Here is a 16828-nt window from a genome sequence, read left to right on the forward strand (position 1 = left end):
GGGGTGTCTGCGGTAAGGTCCCCAAATCATCAGTAGGGAAGGCATGAGTTCCAGGGGTGTTTTTGTTAGAGATTTTACTATTGGAATAGAAGGAAACTGACTTTGGGGTATGTAAAAGAGCAATATTTAACGAGTGCTTTTAAAGTACATTTTAAAATGTACTTTTCCTAAAATAGCCACACACAGAATAGTTGTCAGCTCCATTTTATGGAGGAAAAACCGTATAGATGATGTAATTAGCCAAAGATCACCCATTGGCTTGGCTCCCAGTGCCGTGGACTCCAAATTCTATTGGCTTGACCATTACTCTTAGGTTGCTTTCTGGGCCCTAATTCTAGCTTTGCTCCTTACTAGCTCTGGGGTCTTGGCCTAACGCTTACCCTCTCTGAGATACGTTTTTTTTTTTTCCTAAGTGGAGGAAATAATAGCTTCCTAAGAGAGGTTTAATGAGGGTAATGTATCAGAAATAAAGGGCCCAACATACGGCCAGGGACAGGGATAGCAGCCAACAAAATGCAGCTATGATTTGCATAATTTTCATTATCTTTGAAGTCCCTTTTAAGTCTACAATCCCATGAGTTTTGTAGACAGTTCCTGGAAGGTGGGTACTGGGTTGACAGGTTGCCTGCACTTAACGAGGCTAAGGATGCCTGGTTGTTCAAGGAATGATGCTGATTGCATTTGTACAACCGACCTGCAGACAACACAGCACCATACAACACCCATGCACACACACACCCACCAGAATGTGTGGGGTCTGACAATGGAACAAACACTGCGCTCCGAACATTATCACTGCATTCAGAACTACCTTTGGCTTACTCCACCTCGGACAGCTGGGCGTATTGGCGCAGCTCCAACAGTCTCCCTAGTATGCAAGAAAAGAAATGCTTTAAAGTCAAGAATATTGGGCAACGCAAGAGTATACCCCTGGATAATGCTTTGGTGAGCTGACCAAGAACTTAATCTTGATTTTAAGATTCTGGCTGTGATCAAGAATGCAAAAGCAACCACATTGTCACTTTGCCATGGAGAATTCTGAAGATCCGTCTTGGCCCTCCACCCCTTGGCTTTTGTTGTTTGAGGTGAAAAGTTCCCTGCTGTACAGTGTCCTTCAGGCATCTGGTCCAGTGGAAAATGTGCACACAAGTGCCCCTTCCACTATAAACCAGCATGATACTTTTTGCCACTCACACTCTTTGACCCTCAGTTTTCTGATCTATAAGATAGAGACAACGATTCTTGCTGCTGTCTGATCTTTAGGGGATGGCTGATGGAAATTATTAACTGCAAAAATGTGTGCAGATGTACCTTGGAAGTTAAGAAGGCCACAACCTCTACGGCAAAAAGGACAACTTTTTTTTTTTTTTTTTTTTTAATCTCCTACTCTGGCTGGTGTCTCAAGAACTTGGGGATATTTGTTGAATCCCTACAAAGTTGACAGGTTCCCAAGCCAACTGATCACATACTTGGCCATGAGAGCCACTTCCCCTCTTTGAGACTCAGTTTCCAAATTTACATCACAGAGTCGCTGAACAACTTATAATGTTGGATTCCTTTAGAGGTCAGATGAGCATCAAGCCAAATGGCTGGCTCCGTGGTAGGACCCTACACACGATACTGGACAGATGAATGAATGTGAAATGTGACAATGCCTCCTACAAGCAGGGCCCAGGGCAGACATTCAACCACTGTTGTTGAACGAATGAATGAACGAGTAACTCAACAGCAGTGTGGATGGCATATAATACTAGGCTAAACCCTATGAAGTTACCATTTTTGTAATCATACCCTGCCAAATATGGCATTTTATATGGTTCCATCCGGCAGAATAGCAAAAAATGTTTGCTGAATGAATGGGTGAATGATATTGAATAGATAGGAGGGTTTGAAAAGGAACAGATTGTTGCAGGATAACGGGCACCCAGTTAGTCCCAGCAACTCTTCCCTTCAGGGCAAGAGGATGACCAGACGGGTGGGCTGGTGGATAAATGGGAACGTGCCAGGCCTGGGTGGGGCTGAGTAGTTGCTTGTGGGTTCTGAGTGTGAAGGGCACCATCATCTGGCCCTCAGATCTCGTGGGTCCCGGGCTCCCTGAGGACCAGCCCTGAGTGGTTTTGTGGCAGAGTCCATGCTGGGTCGTGAGGGCTGTACCCCAACTATCTCCTATTACGGTACTGTTTTGGGGACTGACCGAAAAATTGTACGTGGCGAAAGTGTCACAGCGGCCCCCGAGGGTGGGATCAATCAGGAGGCAATCAATGCCATAGGCCACACCTAGGTCAAACAAGAGTTCTCGCTGCACAATTCTGCATGTTTGGTCGTTCAGGAAGAGCTCGCCCTGCGAGGGAGAGGGGGGAGAGAGAGAGAGAGAACAGTCAACAATCCTTCTCAAACTTTTCTTCTTCCATAGAAGATGACAGCACCTTACCTGCAAGACTCAAAAAGACTATTATATATATTTTATTATATATAATATAAATATAAATATAATATAAAATATTATATATTATATATAATATAAATATAAATATAATATAAAATATTATATATTTTATATAATATATATAATATAATAATATATTATATAAAATATATAATAAAATATATATAATAGTCTTTTTGAGTCTTGCAGGTAAGGTGCTGTCACCTTCTATGGAAGAAGAAACACCTATATTTTCTTATAGAAAATTTTTTATAGAAATTTTCTATAAAATATTTTATAGAAAATATTTTCTATAAGAAAATATAGATGTTAGATACATACAGCAAGCAGCCAGCGTGTAGTAGGTGCTGAGTAGTGCCGTGCGCTGGGCCTGTGCAAACCCCTTTAATCCTCACAACACCTAGAGGATAGCAGCTATTACTAGGGTCCCTGTTTACAGATGAGAAGACAGAGACAGGAGAGGTTCAGTACCTTGCCCCAGGCCAGGCAGTCTGTTTGCGGTGGTGTGGGCACGCCTACCCAGGCTTCCAGCCCCTGAGCCCATGCCCATGGCCCCTCAGCCATGCTGTCTCCACCAAAGTCGAAGCAGGGGCAGCGAGGGTGATGGGCTGGAGCAGGTCTGACCTGGCTGTGGCTCAGGATCCACTTTGGTAATGTGGTCACTTCCTGGACAGGCGTGCTATATATGTACATATATATATTTTTACTTAGTGCTAGCTCCTAGCTAAGTCAGCCACAACCGTTTTTTTTCAGGATATACAAGTGATGGGCTGTAACTCTATAATGATGATGGTGACTTCTTCTTTCACATGTACTAGGCATTGTCTAAATTGTGCTTTAGAGACATTATTTCACTTTGCTTGCAACAGTTCTAGAACTTTCTTCCTTAGGGTTCACCCAGCTAGGAAATTGCTGAATATATCTCCACCCATCCCTGGAGGAATCAAAATGCTTTTAGAACATTCTGTGAGAAGGGCGCCTGGGTGGCTCAGTGGGTTAAAGCCTCTCCCTTCAGCTCAGGTCATGATCCAAGGGTCCCGGGATCGAGCCCTGCATCAGGCTCTCTGCTCAGTGGGGAGGCTGCTTCCTCCTCTCTCTGCCTGCCTCTCTGCTTCTTGTGATTTCTCTCTGTCAAATAAATAAAATATTTAAAAAGGAAAAAAAAGAAAGTTCTGTGAGAGAAAAAAAGAAGGTAAATCTCGGTATCTATTGATGGGAGGGGCACAGCGTGATTCAGTGGCAAGAACACAGGAAAATCAGTTAAATCCTCCACTTCTATGCTGTGTGACTGTGAGCAAGTTACTGAACTTCTCTGTGGTTTGATTGCTTTCACCAGGTCACTAGGGCTAATGATTCCATTGCATAGGGTTATTATAAAGCTCAAACTAAATGATACATTGCCAAGTGCTCTGGAAGCTACACTGGCACCCAGAATGAGCAGTGGACATTTTTATTATACTTCTTCAATAGGTGTCCAGTTTGATCTATGGAGATAGTACAGCCAGTCTCAAGAGTGTAACTACACTGGAATAACTTTTTAGAAGTTGGAATGTAACATTTCTCATATTCAGTTTCTAAATTCAATGCAACTCTACTGCAAACACCAAAGGGATTCTGGCTGGTCATAAATATAAACAGAATGTTATCAGGCACTTCTAAGAAGGCTCCTTGAAGAGAAAAAAACTCAGCTGGGATCTGCATCCTAAAACCTTCCTCCTTTGTACTAGAAAGTGGACCTGGTGGTTGGAGCTGCATGTTCCAGCAGTTTTCTTGAACCTTGACGTGATTCTGAGGCTGGAAATGTGGAAACGTGCTACAGAGGAAACAGAAGACGCTCCCCCAATGAGCCGTCATACTAGCTCTGGATTGGCTTCCTCCAGAGTTCTTTTGAGAAGATACAGCCCTTGTATATTTAAGTCGCTGTCTTTTTGGGTTGTCTATGATACGCAGGACACCGGATGCGGCTACTGCTATCCCATCAGACCCATCCATTGTATGGAGTTCCAGGGAGGCAGTATGGTTTGGGAACTAGCTGAGGAAGGTGAAAATTGTGAACTTTCTCTCTGTTGGAGGATCTCAATAGATTCACCTCAGAGCTGGCTCTGATTGCCGACAAGGGGCTAGAGGTGAGTTTGCAGTGGGGCTGGGAAGAAAGGCAAAGGAATGACAGTACGCTCTCCTGCTTCAGCGGAGCGTCTCACACTGCAAGATAAATGTTCCAAAAACAAACCAAAACAAAACAACCCAACAACCCAGAGCTGCTCCTGACAAGTGAAAAGGCAGGGGGGCTCCCTAACACCCTCTACCAGGGCTTGTGCTGGTGCAGGATTTATCAGGTTTTTCATATCTATATACTCACTCTGAGCAGAATATCCCTGAAGGCAGCCAGAGAAAAGAGCCAGCTGTCACTGGAGGGAAAAATGAATCTTCCCGTGAGGGGACAGTGGTTGGGGACTGTTGTGTATACTCACGATGTCACTGCCAGCTCCGCACGTCACTCCCAGCTCTGAGCCTTGCAGGGTCTTCCAGGCAGTGGTCCTGGGGAGATCCACAGCTAAGATCTGTAGGAGCAATGGTGGCACATTAATACACCAAATTTGGGCTGCAGAAGCACCTGAAGGAGCTTTGCCAACAGACCAAATCCAGACAGGAGTTTTTTCAGCCTTAAAATGACTGCAGACGTAATCAAAAGGAAGACTCATCACGGCCTCTCGAGGAAGTAGGAAATTCTTTCTGTAGGGAATGTCTTCTCCAGCTGGGCCAGTTCCAATCGCCCCTCAGTGCCCATTCTATGCTGGGCAGCCGCAGCAGAGGCTGTGCTGGTGTGTGAAGCCAATGACAGGATCAGTGGTTTGGGGGAAAGGGTGCAGGGCGTGGTTATGGGTTAAGCTGTGACCCCTGAAAAGTTTTATTGATGTCCTGACCCCCATTACCTTTGAATGTGACATGACTTGGAAGTAAGGTCATTGCAGAGATAATTAGTTAGTATGGAGGTCACTCTGGAGTCGGGTGGGCCCTTGGTCCGATATGACTGGTGTTCATAGAAGAAGAAGAGAGAAAAGGAGAATGACATGTGGACATAGAGAAATGCACAGGGAGAGGATAGCCATGCGACAAGAGAGGCAGGGACTGGAGGGATGCCTTGACAAGCCAAGGAAGCAAGGATTTCCAGCAACCGCCAGAAGCTAGGGGAGAAACACGGAACATGTTCTCCATCTGAGCCTCCAGAAGGAACAACCTTGTCAGCACCTTGATTTCAGACTTCCCAGCCACAAGACCTCTGAGGGCACACATTTATGTTGTTTCAAGCCACCCAGTTTGTGGGTATTTATTATGCGGCTCTGAGACACTAACACAGGTCCTGTGAATTACCCTAAGTTAGGGCCCTTGGCCTTCTTGGCTGAGACAGACTCACTCCTGGAGAGATATGTCTTCTAGCTGAGAATACAAAGTTACAGGATTTCAGCAACAGCTGCCATGTGCCTGTAAGATCTTGCTTCCCTCACAGTTAGGTCCGTTCAGGAGTGAACCGCTGAGGCATTTGGCTGAAGCAGCCCTTTGCCTGCAAATTTTGGAAATGGAGGGGAATGAGCCCACCTAGACACACTTAGAACTGTTGCCAACAGCCTTTTTGCCATGTGACCTGGGGAAGAGGAAAGCCAGTCTGTAGCGCAGCAGACGAATGATGCTCCTGGGTACTGGTTAACGTTAGGAAAAAAAAAAAAATATGGGTTGGTCAGGGAAATGGGGCAGGCATGGCACACTGCAGGGGTCAATTAACCATGGCTAGTCGGAGCACAGAGTGGGGCAGGGGCTGCACAGGTCTCCTTTGCACCGCGGAGGTGGAGACACACTGACCATTCCTGGAATGGACCCCATCTGTATGCAAAGGAAATACCTTGGAATCTCGGATCACGTGGAACTTCAAATACTCCTTCAGCTTGTCCTTGTTGTCTTGGTTAAATAGGAAATCCTGTTGTTCGGGGGGTAGGGCTTGCAAGGCTCGGTCACTGGGCCAGAAGAGAGTGACCGGAGTGTGGATAGGGTCAGTGATGACGCCCAGCAAACCCACATCCTGAAACACAGGGAGTCGGGCATGTGCACAGCAAATCCCAGCCAGGGGGCGAGGCACAGCATCTTTCTAAGACCCAAAGCCCCTCCCGCCCCCTGGGGCGGGGGTTGGGAACTTTTCTTTCATGCCTGCCCTGGCGACATGTTGGGTCTCCAGCTGGTTCAGGGGTGACAGCCTGAAACTAGAGGCCCATCACACCTCAACCATTCTGACCCTTATTTTCTTAGATTACAAATCAGTCAAAATTTTGGGCTTTACTGAATAGAAAAAGAACTTTTAACAAAGATTTTTTTGTTGTTGTTGTTAATATTGCCCAAATACTTTAATTTCTGGAAGACCTTCTTAGCATTTTCCCCATATTTCACTTAAAAAACTGAAACTTACACAATATTGAGATACTCCTATGGATTTATAAGATTTTTAGCTTACATGGACTCAAAAAAGAAATTGTCCAATGAATGGAACGGAATCATTTTGAGAACCTTCTATAACCTGCGTACATCATATACATTGGTCCTTGTAATTTTTCCAGCAGATCTGTGAAGTAGCTTTATTATTCCCTTCTATCAAGCCCCCAAGAGGTTTGCTAACTTGCTACAAAGCCTGTGTTCAACCAGTGAGATGCTCAGATGTGAGGGTGACTCTAGGGTTTTGGGGCTGGGTGATCTGGCAAAGATACCTGTTTGTAACCTTCCCAGAGAGACTCATTTTGGGCACCTAGAAATCTCCATTTCTGAAAAGCTTTGAGAGTGAGCCCCAGACCATTTTGGAAATTGCTGGACTGGGCAGAGGTTTGTAGACTGTGCCACAGGGGTGGGGACAGTGAGAAGGGGGCTGGGTTCTCAGAACACTCTTGGGACTTCTCAGGGTAGGTGGAGGAGAGGGGACCGTGGAGGACCCTATCCCTCCCCGAGTCTCCTCTGAAATCTTTATCTGAATAAGAAGTTTCTCTGTTCCATTTGTGGGAAAAGTGTCTGAAGTCAAAAAAATATAGTTTTAAGCACAATTTCTACTTATGCCACAGGCATCGATTTTCCATATCGGCACCTTGGTTTGCCCATCTCTTTAATGGTTTGCTTATCTCATAATTCCACATGTGAAGCACCTAGTTCAGGGACCGGCACATCCTAATTCCTTTCCCTTGCTCCACCTCAAATACTTCAGTTTCTAATTCAGCCAATGCACAGTGTTTAGCCGAACAAACCCTACGTTATCTGGGGAATGGAGTAGGAATGCTATGACTTTGCTCTATAGAAAATCAGGACCTCCCGATACAGATCCTACAACAGTTGGCTAGTGCCCCAAATAAAACACCAAATGACAAAACAAAACAACAACAACAACAAACCCCAAACAAAACAAAATAAAACAAAAAAACCTCCAAAACACCAGACTCCTCAGGCAGGTTATCCCCTAGGTCTTTACCTGTAGTAGGTTGCTGAATTTGGTGTAGCCATGGTTTGTTGCTACTGTTGTAAGATTTTGCTGCAAAGATAATAAGAACAGCAATGACGCTTTTCTTCATGCAGTTCACAAAGTACTTTAACAAAAGCTCAAGCAAATAGAATGAGGGTAAGATAATGCAGCAGGAACTGGGGACTGGCTCATCAGTACCCACTCTAGCTCCGAGGTACTGTGTCTATCTGCATTACAGAAGCTGGGGGGCTATGCACTTCATTTTCCCAGACTGCCTTGCAGCTACAGCCTCCTAGGCGACAGAACATCCAGCAAGCACAAGGGTTTTTACCAGACTTATTGGTGGAAGGAAACAACACGAGGTGGTTGTGACTGCTAGGAGGGAGACTTTGACTGGCACAATGGTGGAGGCATCTGCGCTCGGACTTGCACGTTGCAGGTGCTGAGGCTGGAGACAGGTCAGGACAGCCCCATGGTAAAGTCAAAGCTCCTCCCTTTTCAGGTCTCCCTGAGCTGCTTTGCTCCCAGCTGTGTAGCATCTGGCTCTGGCGTTCTTAGGGATTTGGTGATGAACTTAATATCTTAAGGATCTCCTTTTTGTCTAGGTATAGTGGGTTCTGTTGTCTGCAATGAAAAACCCTGGCCAATACTAATAAATAACAATAAAATTCAAAATTGTCTTTTCTTTCAATTGAAAAGGAGTTTTACTCCAAGTTTGGTTTGAGTGTTATCTATCATCTTTTTAAAAAGAAAAAAAGATTTATTTTAGAGAGAGTGCATGTGAGCAGGGGGAGAGGGAGGGGGAGAGAGAAAGAATCCTCAAGCAGAGGCCACCCTGAGCACAGAGCCTGATGGAGCCCTGCCTCGACCCCACGACCCTGAGATCATGACCTGAGCCAAAATCAAGAGCCGGACGCTTGACTGACTGAGCCACCCAGGAGACCCATATCTATCTATCTTTCTACCTATTGGGGGTCTCATCCATTTATGTAATTTCTCTATCTTCCAAGTCTGTGCAAGACCAACTGTTCTTGTGGAAACTAAAGAAAAACTTATAAAATCCATTTATCTATTTAAATTAGAGTTTTACCTATTTACTTCTTACTAGAATAATATTCACTAGGCTTTTAATAATAGTAGCTTGAGATTGAAGCAACAAAATGAAACTGTCTCAAAAAGATACCTTAAAACCAGAATTGTGATAATAAATTATGATTATTATGAGTTACCATGTGCTGAGAGTATGACAATGAGTTCACCCACCACAATCCTTCCAGAGGCATCTTTGGGGGTGAAAACCAAGTTTTGGGGAGACAACAATTTGTCTATGATGTGGATGATTCCATTGGTATTGATGATATCACTGGATATGATCTTAGCCTTATTATTTATATACACTGTGTCCTGAAATTAACCAAAAAAAGAAAAAAAGAAATGAGCACAAAATTACTTCTTTCCGAATGCTTTATTAACATGCTAAATCATCGTGAAAGTGAATGTTTAAGTAGAGCTGTGGGTAAAATCTGAGAGTCTATGTTCCTTGAACCCATTTATTCATTATGATTACAAAAAGAAAGTGGAGGCGACCCTGTAACCTCACCTGCAAAAGTTAATAGCAGTTAACCAACCACAATGGTCATTTCACTGTGATTCTCAAACATGAAATAACAAGTGGATCAAGATTGCTTCCTTTTTAACATGGGTCCTCTATACCACCTCCTGCCTCCACCACACACTGGTCTCTCTCAGCAATGGATTCCACAGTCACCATTTGTTTCTCTGGGGAGCGAGGGGACTGGCATGACCAGCTCTGGTCAAAAGTTTTCATCCCTGTTCTGCTCCTGACCAAAAGCAGTTCTGATGACCGCTTGAATTTCTGAGTTTCAGTTCTAGTCGAATATTTACTTGCTGTGTGACCTTGGACAGGTTACTTAACTTCTCTGAGTTCAGTTTCCTAATTTGTAAATTGGGAAATTTGCATATAGAATTGGGAAACTGGCATATAGAAATCACTTGGCATGTGTTAGTTGTTATTACTATCATTACTGTAAAGAAGAGAAGAGAGAAGGCCTAAGAAAGATGGGCATCTTCCTGATGTCCACCTGGGGGATGGCCTCTCTTACCTGAGAGACGGAGATGACAATGGACTCCCCTTGGAGAGAAGTTGCATTTGGGATCAACTTCAGGTTTTCTAGAAGCAGCTGGTGGCAGGCAATCACATGATAGCGAAGAACCTGGGGCATGAGACCCTGTTTGTCCCAATCTTTAATCTGTAATAGAAGATGGGAACATTCCAGCCAGTGCCAGGAGCCTTTGCTGTCCTTTCCCCTAGGCCCTCCCCGGGGCCACTCTCCCTACCCAGACTGGGAAGGAGGCAGTCAGGGCTCGCTGGTGGTCAGGGTTACAGGGTACAGGCTTCTCAGACAAGAGGGAGAAAGTGGCCCTCATTTCTTTCCTGCTTCCAACATAGATTCTCAGCGTGAAAGGGAGCTTGGAGTTCCCCAGGCCCAGCATTTCACAACACATGTGGCAGGGACCCTAAGTTCTGTGAGATGCTACTTGAAAAAAGACTTTTCTTGTGAAAAATGCTGGGAAATGCTTCATAGCACCTGCCCCCCTTGGAGAGGTACTTGGGCCAAATTTAAACCTTTAGTATGGAAAAATCATGATACTTTTCCATGTGTAAATCAAAACACAAACAATATTAACCATTAAATAAAAAGCATAAAAAATAATAAAAGGCCCACAAAATTCTCATTGTTTCATGATCTCTCTTTTGATGCTTTTTAGAAAAAAATTATCAAAAGTCAACATCTTTCAGAAAGTACTTTTGTACCTCTGCTTTACTGGTGTCTAAAATATATGCATAGAGAGCCAGTGTGCATAGTGAAGGACGTAGGCTCTGGAGTTATGATTGAGTCCTTGCTCCACTACTTGCTAGTCATATGGCTTTGGGAAAGTTAGTTCTGCCAATGTTGTGGACTGTAAAATGGGGTAATAGCACCCAACTGACAGGGTTGTGGTGAACACTTAATGAATTAATCTAGGCCATGTACTAGAAACAGTGTCTGGGACACTCAATAAATGTTTGCTACATTTTTATATGTTAATGGATAATCCAGCATGAAGAGTCCTAGTGAATGTTAGAACAGTAAAGTCTCTGATAAGGTCTGCAAGAAAAAAGACATTTAAATTCCTTTCACCCGGCATTATTATTTTTATTTTTGGTGGGGAGAGTCCATGGAAGATTTGGATCATTTAAGAATTGTTGATCTTTTCCAACCTCCTCCCCTATTCAGGAATGGTTTAGTGGACCTCTGGTCATTGTATCCCAAATCCACTTAAATTCTGTCCCTTTGTAGGGGTCTGTATGCTGAGAGGCAGCTCATTCCATTGCTGATCAGCTCTAGTTGATCCCAAATCTCCTGCCCAGAAATGTCTCCAGTGTTGGTTCCAGGGTGACACCCAGAGACTGGGTTCCAGTCCTAAACCTCTTGGGCTTGCCAAGAGCTTCATGCTTACCTGAGGTTCCTCATCAAAGGCTGCAGATAAAGGTGCAAAGACAGTGAAGGGGCCTGGACCACTCAGGTCTCGCACAGAGTGCTCCTGTGGGAAGGAAGGCAGGACCACATGTCACCTAGTTAACATGAACATGGAGGGGTGTGCTTCACACAAAGAGCAGAGAGAGTTGATGGTGGCAGAGCGGAGGGAAAACCTCATTGGGTGATCTGTGTTTTATTCTCAGACTCAAAGTCACTCAGATTCTTTTTTAAAAAAATTTTTAATTAATTAATTTATTTAGAAAGAAAGAGCATGTGAGTTGGGGAGGGGAAGGGCAGAGTGAAAGGGAGAGAGCAAATCTAAAGCAGACTCCCCGTGGAGGGCAGAGCCTGATGTGGGGCTTGATCTCACAGCCCTGAGACTTGAGCTGAAATCAAGAGTCAGATACTTAACTGACGGAGCCAGCCAGGTACCCCGAATTCATTCTCATTCTTTGTCATTGAAATAATGTTTATTTTTACATGGTTATAAAAATAACAAATGCTTATTGTATTAGAGACTTGAAAATACAGCATAAAGAAGGAAATAATCTCCCATATTCCCACTGCCTAGAAGTCACCCGTTATTTTTAGGTATTCTTTTCCAGTGTCTTTCTATATACAAATATTTTATATAACTTATTATTATTATTAAATTAATATATTACTTTATTATATTATTTTTATATGATTTATAATTTAGTATATAAACAATATAAATATAAATAATAATATAATATAAATGTTATATATTATGTTTATATATTTTATTTTTATATAAACATAATATATAAATATATAAATGTAACATAAATAAATATATAGTATAATTTATTATATGAATAGTATATATAGTATAATTTATTACATAAATAATTTATAATAATTTATTATATTATACTTAATATAGTATTATTATTACATAATAATACAAATGTAAGTAATAAGATGAATGACTTAGCTTTTCTAATTGTCTTCTTGCCAATGCTAAGGTCTTAAGGTTACTCATATTTTCTTCTGGGTTTTATGATTTTCTTTGTTTAGATTTTTCTTTCATTTTTCAATATATCTGGAACTTATTCTGATGTATGATATGCATAGAGATCTAATTAAATATTTTCACCCAAAGAGTTCGCCGGTTGCCCCAGTAATGCTTCCTTCTTCCACTGGTGTGATGACAGTTTTTGCACACACTGCATTCTTGTGTATCGACTGGGCCAGGGGGGTGTTGGTTCTACTCCTGCTGCCCAGAGGGGGCTGAGAAGTCCATGAATGACCAGCAGGGACCCTATCTCAGAAATCCACATCCCCAGACTTTCTTCTCCCTTCACCAGCTCCAGAAGCTACAGTTTCCCCATATCTGGCTGGAGACAACACCCAGCAGTGAGAGACAGACACACATGTTCTTACCAGCAACTGGAAGAAGTACTGGGATGTTTTTGGGTTCTTGGGAAGCTCCTGGAAAACAAAGACAGGGCAGGGCCACTTCATGTCTGGGATTATATGCAAGAACCATCCCGGGTTGTCACAAGTCAATTGCTCTAAGGTTGAGTCTCTCCTATACTTTCAGTTGGAAATTTGCCTTGATGGGCCTTTTTCAGCCCCCATCTACAGGCTTGCACTGATGTTCAGAATGACTACAGGGACATGCTGTGTTCTAATATCTCTCTGGAGTCACTGTCTGATTTATCAAAGAAAGTTCCAGCTATTTCCAGAAGCAGTGGAGCTATAGGAGCATTTTTAAAAGTTCAAATCTTAAAAAAAAAAAAAACCAGTTATGGGTTTAAGGCAGATTTCATTTCTCCATTAACAGGAATATTTGATTAGCCAGAATGCTTTAGTCCCTCTTTAAACCAAATAACAGAACATTCACTTTATTTTATTTTTATTTTTTAGATTTTATTTATTTGACAGGGAACACAAGCAGGCAGAGAGGCCGGCAGAGAGTGAGAGAGGAAGGGAAGCAGGCTCCCTCTGAGCAGAGAGCCCGATGAGGGGCTCGATCCCAGAACCCTGGCATCATGACCTGAGCCGAAGGCAGAGGCTTTAACCCACTGAGCCCCCAGGAGCCCCCAGATCATTCACTTTATAAATCTGCAACCGTTACACTGCCTTGTCTGCTATGTCTGGCAGAGTTGCTTGTGCACGTGGACACACCCATAGGCTCCAACAGAAACCCACATCATGGTAATGCCTTGGAGTCACTCTGTGCTCCATGCCTGTTGCATACATTATTTCTATGACAACTTGATGGGCTTGGTGCCATTAGTATTTTTTTTTAATGGATTAGAACGCTGATGCTTAGAGAGTAAAGTTATTGTCCAGTATCACATTTTTTTTTAAAGATTTTATTTATTTATTTGACAGAGAGAGATCACAAGCAGGCAGAGAGGCAGGCAGAGAGAGAGGAGGAAGCAGGCTCCCTGCTGAGCAGAGAGCCCGATGCGGGCCTTGATCCCAGGACCCTGAGATCATGACCTGAGCTGAAGGCAGCGGCTTAACCCACTGAGCCACCCAGGCGCCCCCAGTATCACATTTTTAATTGGTAGAGTTGATTTCAAACCCAGGTGCTTTTGACTTTAGAACCATCAATCTGAGAGTTGGGTAGATAAAATCCCTTCTCATTGCCAGTTTATATAAGAACAGTTTTTTCCATTTTTGTAGTTTTACGAGTTACAAAACTCTTGCACCGTCCTTGGGTAACCTGGATTCTTGGTGCAGTGAGGGACGTGGGGTTTACTTATGGAAATACGCCTCTCCTTACCTGGTAGATGTTGCCACGGCAGGTAAACCCATCCCCAATGTAGTTGGGCTTGCAAGTACACGTCCTTTCTTCCAGCCCAGTGTGATTGCAGATAGCGAATTCACTACAGCCGCCATTTTTCTGGTAAAATTTCCGAGGGGTGGGGGATAGGAGTCAGACCAGTTTGTTTGCCAGCTCTGCCAATATTTACCAAGCAGTTCTGTACTGAAATGTATTTTTTTATTCACTCTCTAATTGACTTGTTTGCATGATTTGCCCCTTTCCTGAACTTGCCTTTCAACTCCCTAGAGTGGTAAGGGCCATTTATTCACCCAACCTTGTATCCCAGATCTCCAGCCCTCTATAGACAAGCCCAGAGGTGCCAAATGGAGAATTTCTTGGCACCGGGGTGTTGTCCACAAAGGCACCAATCTTGTCCGACAATTCCCAGCTTTAGACTTAAATTCTGATCTCGTAAGAGCCAAGGTAGTCGTCACCAGTTAGAAGGCAGTGGGTATAAAACAACATACTGTCCTTGTCCACAAAGAGCTTAAAAACTGTGGAAGATGGGACAGAGACCTAAAATAGAAACAAAGCAAAGTACAGCTCAAAGCTGAAATCCATGGGAACACCGAGAAGGACTGTGCAGTGTAAGTCAAGTTTCTGAGCGAGGAAAAAATGTGAACTCAGGAGAAAGAACCCTGATGGGGTTGACAAAGAAAGAGCGCAACAGACTTGAAGGCCAGCTGTAAAATCTGCCTTTCCTCTAACCGTTGTTCCCAAAGTCTTTGTGAAGCATGATTTTTGGGCCTAGGAGGAATTTATTGTCCCAGATTCCTGCCTCAAGCTGACACAGTTCAGTGAGCTCTCCAAGAAAGCTGCCTTCTGCAAGACTGATCACCATCTCCTGGGGGCCCTGGATCTTCCAGCCAGGTACCAAGGATTTTACCATCCCGATACCCAGCCTGCTGTAAGACCTCCAAGACCAATCATCTCTTTGCCACTTTGCTGTTTATCTCAGTCAATGGCAAGGTCTGGGTGCTCAAGGTTCCCTCCTACCTCATGGTCACTCCCTTCCACGCTGCTCTAGAAATTATGATCTGACCCCACATGCATCTTTTTCTGCCTTCACAAACCCTTGCTGGTGCCTTCTGAAACTCACCACCATTAAACTCCTGATAGTCTCCAACCTGTTTCCAGAAAACTCTCTCTGCCTCTTATGGAAGAGGTATCAGGTTTCCCTGCATGCCTCAGGCAAAGCTTTTTCTCCCTTACCCTACACTTCATGGTCTGGGGGCTGGGAGGGAGTCTTTCTTGTTGGGCTTCCAGCTCTCTGAGGACACATGGAGTCTACGATGGCCCCTTCTTCGGTCCTAGCATTGGTGCCTGGATCAGCGGCTTTCCCTCCCACCCATTGTCATCCTCAGCTGCATCAACATCCCTGTCAATGGTCTCCACCATACCTGCCCCCACTCTGCCTCTGCCACCACTGCTGGACCACCCTTGACTTTGTCCCGACATTAAAGCGGACTGCTCCTGAGAGTTCTGTGTCAGCATCCCGCTGTCTCTGACCACCAGCTTTTATCTTCTCAACTCACCTCTTCTAAGGCTGTGGTTCTGTGGTTCCAGCCTCCTTTTTTTTTTTTTTTTTTTTTTTGTATCTTACTGTGTTTTTATTTTTTTTTCCTTTTTTTTTCCAAATTATTTATTTTCAGAAAAACAGTATTCATTATTTTTTCACCACACCCATTGCTCCATGCAAGCCGTGCCCTCTATAATACCCACCACCTGGTACCCCAACCTCCCATCCCCCGCCCCTTCAAACCCCTCAGATTGTTTTTCAGAGTCCATAGTCTCTCATGGTTCACCTCCCCTTCCAATTTACCCAAATTCCCTTCTCCTTTCTAACGCCCCTTGTCCTCCATGCTATTGGTTATGCTCCACAAATAAGTGAAACCATATGATAATTGACTCTTTCTGCTTGCCTTATTTCACTCAGCCTCCTTTGAGCCAATTTCCTTCTCACCCATATTCCCACCTCAGCCTGGTGGCCCCTAGCTCCCCGCTTGGTCCTAACCCGGTGGCCCACAGGAGGGCTCTGTATACCGCTGCCTCTGGGCCCGGTCTGATGGACGGGCAGGGCATTGCTGTCTGGACTCCCAACCAAGTTACCACACAAGCACCGACACTGCCATACTCCTTCAGTGTGTTACCTTCTCTCTCCCTGGAGAAGGCACTTCACACCTTCACTCCTCTGTGAAGCTCTCAACCCCTGGCGCTTACTCTCAGCGGATGAACTCACCTCATGAGAAAATAGACCCAATAACCAACCCACCCTCCTGCCTTGACGCTCACCGCCTGCCTGGGCCTGATCACCAACATTATTTTCTTTATTTAACAAATACACTGACAACTGACTGACCAGTCGCTTACACACCAAGTGCCCATCTCTTCCCCTCAGTGTAAACTCTTGAAGGGAAGAGACTTCGCCGCTTGGTCACAGATGAACTCCCAGTGCCTGAAATGGTGCCTGGTATGTAGGGAAAGCCCATCGACGTAGATGTGTGTCATCCTGTGTGAGGTTTCCCACTGGATATGTAGAAATCTGAGTG

At 44.1% G+C, this 16828-nt stretch overlaps 1 protein-coding gene across 1 annotated transcript in view; it reads right to left on the bottom strand.

Annotated features, from left to right (window-relative positions):
- STAB2 (stabilin 2) overlaps window positions 1–16828 on the bottom strand; it is a 164590-nt gene that overhangs the window by 25737 nt on the left and 122025 nt on the right. Inside the window, exons 45-54 of the mRNA XM_044226577.1 lie at window positions 14238–14357; window positions 12884–12931; window positions 11457–11540; window positions 10058–10204; window positions 9198–9338; window positions 7944–8003; window positions 6345–6521; window positions 4918–5007; window positions 2195–2341; window positions 812–868 (exon numbers count right to left, since the gene is read on the bottom strand). Of these exons, the coding sequence (XP_044082512.1) occupies window positions 812–868; window positions 2195–2341; window positions 4918–5007; window positions 6345–6521; window positions 7944–8003; window positions 9198–9338; window positions 10058–10204; window positions 11457–11540; window positions 12884–12931; window positions 14238–14357 (1071 nt within the window). The remainder of the gene's footprint in view (window positions 1–811; window positions 869–2194; window positions 2342–4917; window positions 5008–6344; window positions 6522–7943; window positions 8004–9197; window positions 9339–10057; window positions 10205–11456; window positions 11541–12883; window positions 12932–14237; window positions 14358–16828) is intronic.

Source organism: Neovison vison, chromosome 12 (assembly GCF_020171115.1).
Source record: "Neovison vison isolate M4711 chromosome 12, ASM_NN_V1, whole genome shotgun sequence".
In the NCBI taxonomy this organism is placed as follows: Eukaryota; Metazoa; Chordata; class Mammalia; order Carnivora; family Mustelidae; genus Neogale; species Neogale vison.